Consider the following 12,079-nt stretch of genomic DNA (forward strand, 5'->3'; position numbering starts at 1 on the left):
CCTCCAGTGCAGCAGGAGTTCCTCCACCTGTTTCCACTGGGGTTTCCTGCGCTGTGATTGGTCCTGGGCGATCTTCACGTTGTCTCTCACGTGCATCAGATCCACCTCCTTCTGCGGCACCTGATCCTCCGAGTCCAGGTAACCTAGCAACCCTGTGGGCTGGACAGGGGAGGGAGAGATGTGTGGTGTGAAATGTTTATTCATCTAAAACACTATAATTGGTCATGTTAGATTGGGAAGTTCAACAACATCAATTTGGAAGCCATACACACGTTTACCTGCTACGATAATAAATGTTCGCTTTGTCTCTGGTTCCAGTTAAAAAGGCATGCTTCCCTCTCTCTATAAAACATCTACAGTATTTCTATTAACATAATACCTGATGAAAGGTATATCTGTTTCAATATAGGTTACATTTACTAATAGATACCACACAATTGAAGACCTGGCTCATTACAGAAATGAATGATGCTCTTGAAACAACAAACTGAGTGGAACAGATGATTTGAAGACTGGTTCTTATTTACCACAATCCTCTTGAGCAGCCCCATAGCTGTCGGAGCTCCTGTTACCCACAGTCCCACCAGGTGTCTACTCAGCTGCCTGCAACAGGACAACACACAGTTGTTCAACAGTTAACTCTTTTCATATATAATTCTAATAAATGAAAGGATTCACACATTCACACTGCAAGATGCTTAGCCTAAGCAAACTGCAATCTTAGCAAGTACATTCAATATTGTAAAACTGCTGTAGGTTTTTCACATTCTTCAAATCATATTGATTCTAACAAGCAATCCAACTGACTGTTGACAGAAGTTATAAAACAAGGCTTGCTTTCCTTGCCAGTCGTAACATGCAGAATCATTTTTAATAAATTAATGGATTCACACATTCACACAACAAGATGCTTAGAACAGCAATCTTAGCCAATACATGACATTGTATTGCAAAACTTGCTGTAGGTTTTTCACATTCCTCAAATCATACCGATTTTTTTCAAGCAATCCAGCTCACTGTTGACAGAAGTTATAAAACATACACCACATTTTCAGGGCTAACAACTTACAATTGTTGTCCTTGCCAGTCGTAAACATGCAGAATTAATAGTCTACATATTTTTTTTCTAACAATGATTCTAGTCATCATGACATGAACCAGGGTGACTTTTGCCAGGCAACTTTTACCATGCCTACTTGAGTGCCAACATCTTGTTGTCTTTGCTAGATGTAAACATGACTGTACAATAAATAGTCAACATTTTACTGTTGCCAGGCAACTGTTACTAGGCAACTGTTACCATGCCTACCTGAGAGCCAGCATCCTGTTGTCCTTGCTGACGGTAAACACGTACAATAAATAGTCACCATTTTTACTGTTGCCAGGCAACTGTTGCCAGGCAACTGTTGCCAGGCAACTGTTACCATGCCTACCTGAGCGCCAGCATCCTGTTGTCCTTGCTGGCCGTAAACATGGCGATGTGCAAGTGTTTCAGCAGCGCCCCCTCAGCCAGGGCCAGGTCCTGCATCTTGGCAGCAATCTCCTGGTCCCCCTCCTCAATAATGGCCTTCATCACCAGGCCCGCGCCTTTTACTATGGCCATGGAGGGGTGCTGTATGGAGTTTTACATATATACGCATTAATGTACAGACTTTACTCAGAATCTAAAGGTGCTGGGTTTGAATCCCTGGCAGGCCCCAGTGTTATGTCCTTGGGAAAAGCACTTTACACTGATTTCCTTACTCTAAAATGAGCCCCGACATTAACTAAAGATTAATTATCTCTGCTTATTAATTACAGGTGTACATACATTTGTAATAGACTTTTAAGGGAATATCTAAGAAATCCAAAAGAGAGGGAAATGCTGCCTTGACATGAAGAGCTTTTCTATAGCTAGTTTTCCAACGTGACTTGTTTAAAATGTTACATTATGAAAGCTACAAACACCACAGGGATTCTTAAACAAGGTCATAAAATCTATGTCAGATCAAGCCTGAGAGAGCCCTACCTCATAATCATCAGTTGGCTGTGATAAACACTATCAAATTAGCTTGACCCTGACCTGAAATAACTTGAATATGGACCTCCCCATGTCTGCGACCATCTGTAACAAACTGTCGAAGTACGTCCCGTCCGTCGTCTCGCTGTATGGAGCGCACAGGGCAAAGGTCAGGAAATCCAACATGGCGGAGATGACCAGCGCACCCGTGCCTCTTGGCTGGGGGCAAAAAGAACATATAGGTTCAAAGGGTAAAGGTCAGGAAACAAGCAATCATTTTCTATCAGTGACATCACACTTTTGCCTCAGAGATATCGATGAGTCATGATCAGTGATATCAGATATCAGTATGCTACGGGATAGGATTAGTTCAACTTACATTAAAAAAATTACCAGAAAATTGTCTTTGAAAATTTATTAAGATTTTACTACCCTGCTTTGGGTGCCTTTGAGCAAAAGGCCAATAACCATTGCCTGGGTGCATACCTATGAAGTCTTCCTTACCAATTTAGCTGCCATTGTGCTCCCTCCACTAGGCAGGAGAGGGAGACATTTTCATACAGTCTTGCATAAACTAGGAACTGGCCATAACAAAGAAAACCTGTCCCTTGTACTCACCACATGAGCAGCGAACACGTCCAGCAGACTCTGTAGGAACTTCTTGGAGGATAAGATGGAGGCTTTGTTCAGCTGCTCCTGTCTCAGGTCATAGTCATCATGCATGGGCTGGGAGGGGGGCAACATGTGTGGGAGAGATTACAACTTTACAAGAAGATGGAAAAGGCAATCAGACATAAAGCTGAGGCTGCACACTTTTCAGGCCCTTTTCACTCCCCCCCCCCAAAAAAAAACAAAGCAGCTTCATTCTCTATCACTTCAAAGTCATCATGCATGGGCTGGAAGGGGGGCAACATGTGTGAGGATGATTACAACAAGGCAAGGAAAAAAGCAAAAATATACATGCAGTTGGCCTATCTTGGGCACAAAACTGAGGCTGCACACTTTTTATGCCTAGCAAATCAACCCAAAAAGCAAAGCAGCTTGATAATTGATACTTAATTGAAATATCGATAAGTTGCAAATTAAAGTGACAGCAATGCTTGATTTTTTACCACTTCAATCTTGATAATGTACTAGAACAATGCCTAAAGTTATTGGCAAAGTTCAGGTGTGACAGTTGTTTCATGTTATGGTAATAAAACCAACTGCTGGCACATTGGGCAGGTACATAATTATGAACCTCAGGTGATATAAAATACACCCTGCTGTATTCTACAAACACATGTATATCTGATCATATCCCCACCTGCATGAGAGCCCCCATCATGTCGATGGCAGCATGGATGACTCCGGTGTCGTTCCTCTTCAGGGCCTTCACCACCTTCAGACCGACCTTCTCACGGAACCTGGCAACACAGGGATTGAACCCATTGTTAGATTATCTTTAAAACTAGAAAGGCCAATGTGCAAAATGTTTTTACCTTTACATACATGTGGTCTAGCCTAACAAACTACTGCTCTGTTTATTGTTACCCAGACACATTCATAGTGACCAGCCCCTCTGTCCTGCCATTGCTACATAATGTATGTAATACAACACCACAGGGTGTATGTTAAAGCACTGGTTACCATGGTGACAGACATCTGGTCAAGGTAATTGACCTTATGTACATGTGTTTGTTGAAGAAGAAGAAACTGAGCAAAAACAACATGCTTTCCTTCTGCAAAGGTAAACATGGAAAAATGGGTTCGGAGTACAGCATCTGAACTAGTACCTGGAGTAGCAGTATTGACTAGTTTTTTACTTTAAATGAAGACTGTATTTTTGCTTTAGATACTGACTTTGGCTAATGTACATAGCTTAGCCACAGAATTTGATTAAAACAATTACTTTGGTAAGGTAGTGAAGGCTTTAGTTACTGACTTGGGTAAGGTAGTAAAGGAGCTATTACTGGTAAGGTAGTGAAGGCTTTAGTTACTGACTTTGGTAAGGTAGTGAAGGCACAGAAGCCAGCTTTAGAGGCGACCAGACGGCGGAGGGCGTGGAACTGGCTCTCCAGGTCCTCAGCAGGCAGCGTGGTCTGGTCTCCTGTGGAAGGGAAGTACAGTCTCATAGTACAGTCATCTTTATCAATCAACAATAATATATAGTGATGGATACATGGATGCATTACCCAGTATTACGAGTCTAATACAAAGTACCTAATATTCTATTTGTAGTGAACTAGAACTATATACATATAATTCTAACATGTACTACTGTTACAGTAAGATTATGACAATCAAAATGCACAGGAGACATTGTGTACATGACATTAGTTTGTGCTCTGAGATTTTACATTCTCTTCTGCATAAAGCACTTCATATACATGTATATTGGTCTAGATATAAGGAAAAAGAGCCAGGAAATTCTAAAAAAATAGATATATCCTGGCAGTGTCACTAATCTTGATGTTAAAAAATGGCATGATCGCATTCAAGAAAATGGAGATTTATAATGAAGAGAGAATGACATCTCCATAGTGGCCTAAGCTTTGACTGATAGTCCTTTATTCTGCTGTAGACCCAACGTAACCCACCTTCCCTCTCTAGTAGCACTGTGATGGCAATGTGGATCAACTTCTCCTTGTTCTCTGCAAAGAAACCCTGTAAAACAATAAAACCTTCAGGTTAACTAAGAAAAAAACAATAGCATACAACTACATGATGTTTCACTGCTGTGTTTACAAAAAAATGTTGTCCTGAGTATCTCTTAGTGTGCAAGTTGTTTAATTATGATAGAATATACATCATTGTACAATGTAGCAACATGTGTTACAAAGTTCAGTTACTGGCACTCATCACTCCATCAGTCCTTATGGAAAGATGCCACAACAAAAGGCTCCTCCGATTGCTGTTACATTTTTGCTACAACTGAGGCTATCAAATTTCAGAACAGTGCATTCTAGACATTCCCAGGTTGACCAAAATGCAATGTCTTTAAACCAATCTGCCAACATTTACATTTTTCAAAAATGCTCATCAAGCAAAAAAAAGAGGAGTGGAAATGAAAATGTGAGTATTTGCCCAAGGTAGCCCCAAATAATATTTCACGTTGTTTATCCTTGATAGAAGCGTGCCCTCAGCCCAGGTGTTTGGTCCCTGGCAGAAGAAAAGGAACAGGAGACATAGAAAAAACACATTTCCCTCTTTTCAACCTGCAATATCTCAAAAGGAAATTTCTCTTCATAATTTTCATTAACATATTCACAAAAATGCAATTCTGCAAAATCGCGAAAACTCTTTCAACTTCATCAGCATTTCTTCCTAAAAAGTATTCTTTCTCTTTGCTGCTCTTTACATCATGAACTATTGCTGCACTTTCAGTTCATGCCACAGCTGCATATGGTTTCCATGGTTACAGTCTCCATGGCAACAAGCAACATGGCAATATCATGAGAATAGGATGTGAATGTCTGCTCCCTTAATAAGAAAACATCCAAAATATGTAACAGGTAAGTTGCAGAATGTACAGTGTGACTTTGTGAGACCTGCTGTTTCCTACTTACATCTGCAGTGACTGCATGCAGCAGCCCGCTGTAGGACACATTGTTGTTGAATCTGTACACAGCTTCTGAGAACTTGGCATCTGCAGAGAGGGAAAACAACAACGCTTTAAATAAAATAGACCAAAATTCAAGACACATTCAGTACTGTTGGGGCACAGAGATCCAAAGGTACATGCACGCTTTGGGTGAAAAATTATGCAAGAAATATCATAATCATAATTAAAATCCACTGCAAAATTCCAAGATACAGGTCTGAATCCAAATCTCTTTTTTCAAAATTTTCATAACTAACTGTCTTCTAATATAAGATTGACCTGCTGTTCCACATTAAGGAAGAAAAATCATCCGCTTACATGTACCGGTACTCTACAGTAGATTCTCATAACTTGTTGACAAAGCAATAAGGATTCCAATCATAATATAAAGTAAATAACCCAAGACTAGAATAAAAAGAACCTATAAACTCAGTCTGGTGAAGTTTAACGTTACGTCATTGCCACAGATATAATCAGTTTTAAGACATTAGTCCTTACTTGGTGGCTGCTGCAGGAACTTGAGATGTAAACTCTCCACCTCCTCATCCACAGGGGTGAACAGGGGTCCTAACCTCTGACCCCGGTCAGTCGGGGTCATCTTCACACACACGTCCCGATTACCTGACGCACGTACACCGTCCAGCATACTGGCTATCAACGTGTCTCTACAAGAAGGCAAGAAAATACAGCAGTCAAACATACACCGTCCAACATACTGGCTATCAACGTGTCTCTACAGGAAGACAAAATGTACAGCAATCAGCAACTTTTTTCGCTCAATTTTGACAGCAAGCAAGTCTGTAGAATGTACTATGCCTGTGCGAAACCAAGACTTTTTATGTGATTTCGTTGGATGTTTTGTCAACGTGGCATTAGAATTGTGCCCATTGCGATATCTCTTCCGACACAACATTTTTGAAATCTATAGACAGATGTCATCCTTTAACACAAGAATATGGTCTTAAACAGATATAGAAGTGCTGTGGACAACACATCTCACTCAGTCTTGTGCTGCAAGTATTTTTACCAATAAACCATTACATGTCCTTCCTTGGTAACTTTCCTAAAGTGTCTCACCTGTCGGTGGAGCTGTACTGGCGTTTGGCCCCCTTCACATACTCCACAGTAAAGACCTGCGGGTTCTCCTGGCTTCTCACTATTGCAAACACCTGTGGGAGACAAGAACATGTGTTCTATTGGTAACCTGATAGCAGGACACCATGTCAGTCACAGAAGTGCAGTGAAGGACATACATAGAAATCTACACAGGTCAAGACACAAGTTAGGTTATTCAATAACAGATTCCCATTCCCTGTCCATGCAACTTACAAAGTTAACTGTTTCTCAGATAAAGTTCTGGCCTACATGTAACAGTAAGACTAAGAGACTTGATTTTACAGACAACAGAATATACAAATGTAATTGGATAAAGGAGACTTACATCACATAACGGCCTGAGTGTGATGATGGTGTAAGAAGCCGGATCTCTCTCCACTATACATGTCTCTGTCAGGCAGAAGATTCTTTTCACTGGGTCCTGGGACAAACAAGATATGGTCAGTGAAAAAAGTGTTCTGAGGAAAGCTTAAAGAGTACATTTTTCCAAAATAATCTACGAGACCACCAAAACAGGGCCACAATTGTTGTCTTAAGGCAGAGACGGTCACCTCTATAGGGTGGTTTGACTGTAGTACTTAACTACAAAACTGTGAAAACAAACTCACGGTGTTTCGTTGTGAGTGTTTCTGATGGTCAGGAGTACAAAAGGTTTGACTAAATCATACATGTATGATCCTTTATGCCTGAAACTCATGGTGTGGCATTATGAATGTTTCTAATAGTCATTTGTACAGAATGGATTGACAATTAGTACACTGTAGCTCTAAATCATACCGTGTAGAACTGTTTAAGCCTGAAACTCACAGTGTGTTGTTGTGAGTGTTTCTGATGGTCAGGAGTACAGAATGGACTGTAGCTCTAAACCTTACATGTAGATATGTTTAACTTAAAGCCTGAAACTCACAGTGTGTCATTGTGAGTGTTAGTACAGAATGGACTGTAGCTCTAAGCCTTACATGTAGATATGTTAAACTTAAAGCCTGAAACTCACATTGTGTCGTTGTGAGTGTTTCTGCACCACGAACTCGGCCAGCGAGGTGATGTGTTCGTCTCCGCTGTACTTGCCGAGTCTGTGCGAGGTGAACTGGTCGTGGACGATCGGGTCTTTTCTCCGCTTTATCGTGAGTCCCACGTACGTTCCCGCGTGCTCCATCACTGCTTTGATGATCTCATCCTTCTTTTCTGACGCAAAAAGGTGCTGAAGGGTCGGGGGAAAAGCAACAACATCATGAGACTAAACAACAAATTGAAACAAATTGAGTTGTTATGAATTTCTTAAAGGCTTGGCAGGGAAAGCAACAACATCAGAAAAAATCAGGTATCTTCAATGCTTACATAATGCTGATAACAGACTAGCATGATATCATAATATCATAATGACAATGTGAATCAATTAGGAGGAAACTTACCAGTCTGCTGAATCCACCATAGATCAGACAGAACCCACCAGGGTAGTCAGACACCTGGTAACAACAACAACATTTCATGATCTGCTGGCAAGAGCTCTGTTTAAAACTCATCAACATACAAGATGCTCAGAGTCAAATAATTATCAAAAAAAGGTATCAACTTTCGTTATCTTCCTAATAAAAATTGCAATTTTCCCACTAAAATGTTGGATGTAAATATATGTCAAGTATACCTTGTACAATTGTTGAGCAATAAAGTTTATTAACACTTTCATTACATTAGCCCAGCTATATAAGAAAAGGACAATATGTTGAGCACCTCTGAGTCTGTGTAAATCTGTACCACAGTTACACTGCCCCTAACACTTACCTCTGCCACCCCCTCCATGTCCTTATAGTCATAAGAACACAGGACCTTGTTAGTAGCAGGGTCAACCTGGTTCAACGACCCTGCAGTCACCTGGGGATGGAACACAAGTTTCATATTTTGAAAATGAACTATTTTTGCAGCCATCATACAAATATGAAAATCAAATATTGCAACTCCACTGATTCTTCAGCCAGGACCACATTTATGTGTTTGCTGACATGGTCATTCATGTTTGATCTTCTCCCTGCTGCCTAACCCTAGCCTGGGTACCATCCGGATTTTCTCGAGCATTGCGTAGCGAAAATCCGGATGGTACCCAGGCTAGCCTAACCCTGTTAAGTACTAGTATTGGTAGCAAAACAGATACTTCAGTGTGCCCAAGCTAGGTTAAAAGCTTGTCAATCTTTCTATCCCATTTATTAGTAAATATCTGAAGCTCATAACAAGATTTTTATGGCAAGGGTGGTAGTCCTTTTCAGGCCAATGTAATATGATATAATTGTATTCTACATATACATGTTCATGTACCACATAGAGATTAAACACCCCCGCAAATAATGCACCCTTCCAGACTAATCTCACCTCTAGAAGAATCTGTACCCTGTTGTCACTCCAGTGGTGTTTGTAGGCATTAAACCTCTGTAGAAACATAAACAAATAAACATTAGCTTTAAAAACTATCAGTTCATTTGTCATCTACACTAACGATTATACAATTACACTTCGACTCCTCCCTTACTTCCAAATTGTTCATAATTTAACAAATCTGTATGAATGTTTCAGTTTAATATATTTGTATATAACCACTTACCTTTTCACTCTGTGCCTTTGAGTCTGCAAACTGCTTTCTAAATCTCTGTAACACAGAAGGAAAAATGTCACTGAGTTTTCTAACTTAAGACAATGTAATATAAGAGCATTGTGTGTTAACTTACCAGATGATCCAGCAATAGGAATGAAGAGTAAGTAAGTGAGTAAGCTGTTTACTAACAAGATATTGCTTAAGTGAAAGTTGTTTACTAACCAGTGCCTCTGTGATGAGGTCTGCCCTGTACTCTGTGGAGAATCGCATGCTGTCGTTCTTCTTGTTCTGTTTCTTCATGGTGATGATGAATTCACTCGCAGCCTTGGGACTGGGCAGGATACTGACAAAGTCTGAGTACGCCCACTGCAGGGGGGGGGGGGTGACAGTCAACATACATAATTTACAAACTGGACACTGAACACTACATCAATGAACGATAGACATCCAGGTAGAACATAATAATATAATACAAAATTGATCGAGCAACTGAATAAATTTTCTGAGGAGTCAGACATTTCAGAAAGCATCCACCTTTCTTCCAATCGTTCATCAGTGTCATTTTTATCACAGAACGATGGATGTCTGACATTCCTCGACAATCCAACAAAAAAGGCAAGCAATGCCTCGCTGAATGCATACACATGTGTACGTGTACATCCAAAAACTTGCTACAGAAAAAGCATGGCTTGATGCCCAGTGTACCAGTGTAGACAGGAAAGGAACCAAACATCACATGTCACATGTTCACCCTTTAGAAATAATAGAATGATCTGCCCTTTTTTCCACTTCAACAGATGGGCCTGGAAAGTGCTGAACATAAATTATTAAAAATTCATGGTGCTGGCAACTCTGTGTGCATGCAAACCACAGTGTATCAAAATCATATCATCCACTAGGGGAATGCCATCCAAAATCTCCCCTTTCTTCAGCAATACTTAAAAATAAATATAAATGTACTAAAATATAGAAATACCATTTGCAAAATCTTAAGTGATGCAAAAGTGTAGGCTATCCTGATATCAAATTTCACCTGATCAACATGTCACACTTGTTTGATATTACCTAACGAAACAACCAGAAAAACAAGTCACACACAAAAATGTTTACATTGTCATATGTCATTGAATGTCATATTTTCTATCAAAGAGAAACATCTAATATTCCGTGTTTGTTGTACCTGATTGGTGACCTCCAGAGTCTGTGGGTTGTACGTCGTGATGCCTTTTGTTCCCACAGAGAAGATTCTTTTGTACCTGAAGATAAAAAAAATCACAGACTCGTTACCACCAGAAAGGGTTGACTAGATCATGTTGGAAACAATTGCATGCAAATGCAGCTTACATGCATCAGCAAAGCATTTGAAATTAAGAAGCCTAGTTAAATTTCACACAAATTTTCTTTTAATGAACAATCTTTTCTATGCATGTATCACACAATAAAATTAGATCTACCAAAGAAAATTTGAAACCATTTACAATGGCCCTATCATGTTTTTAAATTCTCTGCCTCTATAAATTTAAACAGGTAACATGACACAGACAGACATGCATGTATACAGTACATGAGGGTGCCCCCCCCCCCTTCTTAAGACACTTACTTGCCCCTCCATGAGTGTTTAGTTGTGAAGTAGGAGGCCACATCCTTATTCTCTACAAGAACTGTCTTGTCTGCCATTCTGGAGAGACTGAAACACAAGGAAAAACATCATCAGACTCAGAAACATATCAGAACATTCATATAGATGAGTTTTGTTATGAAATGCTGATGTATACAGTATAGTCTAACAGAGTCAAATCAGAACTGATGCTTCAGTTCAGGAAATCTACAAACTTGTACAAGGGAAACCAGTGGAGAATGAAATATCTTCAAACATACAGGCAAAGTGACAAGGGAGCACACGAAATATTGAGTTGTACTATGTAGGTTGAACTTTGCCTTTGGTAGGAAGTGTCATAGTTCAGTAATAGTTGGGGCATGATGATGATTATGATTATAACAAAACAAAATTAAATTTTTGTTTTGACATTCAGATCTAGTATAAACATGCATTTATCCGTGAAAGCTGCGAAAATGTAAAAATGAGTAACTCATTGCTTAGACAGATCAGACACACTGACGAACATTAACAAATAGAGTATCGACAACAAATCCGGACGTCAACCTACTTAAGTAACGTTGAGCATAATTTATGATATCAGTGTTTTTAGAAAACAATACCTCTTCTTCAAATTTCTAGCTGTGTGTCAGTGTTGTTAGATGACTTGGGCTTCGAGAAGGTTTTACGCTTAAGGTTTATCTCGAAATGTCACCAACTCGTCCTGGTATGGTGTATTTCCGGGCCTTTTTTTCACTCAGGTACCATTTGTGTAGTCATCTGACCCCACCCCCTCACATGATCATGATACTACACCGCTACATTCTAACAGTACCTGACGAAAACAACAGGTGAAGATGGCGCTAGCAAAACTCACAGTCACTTTCGTGTGTGTCACTTGACCTGAGCTTTCTCCGGGAACCGCCAAACCGGACTTGCAGGGCGCGAGATCTCTTTAAAAGCTTCTTATTTGGGTCCGAAGTTCTTCCGACTTGGACGGAGCGCCATGTTGGCTCTTAGAAAGGTACGGCGCAAGTCTGGCGACCTTTGACCGAGGGGAGGGAATCGATTTAGAACATATCAATAATTTATAGGGGAGAAAAGTATTAGTAAAAGCTTTATATTGTACACTTTTTAACAGGAGATTGTTTAGGCATTTTTATCATGAAGGGAAAGAAATGTTAGATCGCAAAAAGGTCA

At 40.0% G+C, this 12,079-nt stretch overlaps 1 protein-coding gene across 1 annotated transcript in view; it reads right to left on the minus strand.

The window, feature by feature from the left end:
• Positions 1 to 11,901, minus strand: part of LOC109478398 (dnaJ homolog subfamily C member 13-like) — a gene marked incomplete at its 3' end in the record, with an annotated part of 51,293 nt that extends 39,392 nt beyond the window's left edge. Inside the window, 21 exon segments of the mRNA XM_019779929.1 lie at positions 4 to 159; positions 528 to 603; positions 1,434 to 1,612; positions 2,063 to 2,218; positions 2,618 to 2,725; positions 3,306 to 3,405; positions 3,983 to 4,088; positions 4,579 to 4,645; positions 5,548 to 5,627; positions 6,081 to 6,247; positions 6,660 to 6,751; positions 7,024 to 7,119; positions 7,693 to 7,899; positions 8,111 to 8,164; positions 8,481 to 8,570; positions 9,063 to 9,119; positions 9,292 to 9,336; positions 9,505 to 9,648; positions 10,463 to 10,538; positions 10,883 to 10,969; positions 11,757 to 11,901. Of these exon segments, the coding sequence (XP_019635488.1) occupies positions 4 to 159; positions 528 to 603; positions 1,434 to 1,612; positions 2,063 to 2,218; positions 2,618 to 2,725; positions 3,306 to 3,405; positions 3,983 to 4,088; positions 4,579 to 4,645; positions 5,548 to 5,627; positions 6,081 to 6,247; positions 6,660 to 6,751; positions 7,024 to 7,119; positions 7,693 to 7,899; positions 8,111 to 8,164; positions 8,481 to 8,570; positions 9,063 to 9,119; positions 9,292 to 9,336; positions 9,505 to 9,648; positions 10,463 to 10,538; positions 10,883 to 10,959 (2,133 nt within the window).
• Between the last annotated feature and the right edge of the window lie 178 nt (positions 11,902 to 12,079).

The sequence above is a fragment of the Branchiostoma belcheri genome, unplaced genomic scaffold (assembly GCF_001625305.1).
Source record: "Branchiostoma belcheri isolate BF01 breed outbred unplaced genomic scaffold, Haploidv18h27 scaffold438, whole genome shotgun sequence".
Lineage (NCBI taxonomy): Eukaryota > Metazoa > Chordata > Leptocardii > Amphioxiformes > Branchiostomatidae > Branchiostoma > Branchiostoma belcheri.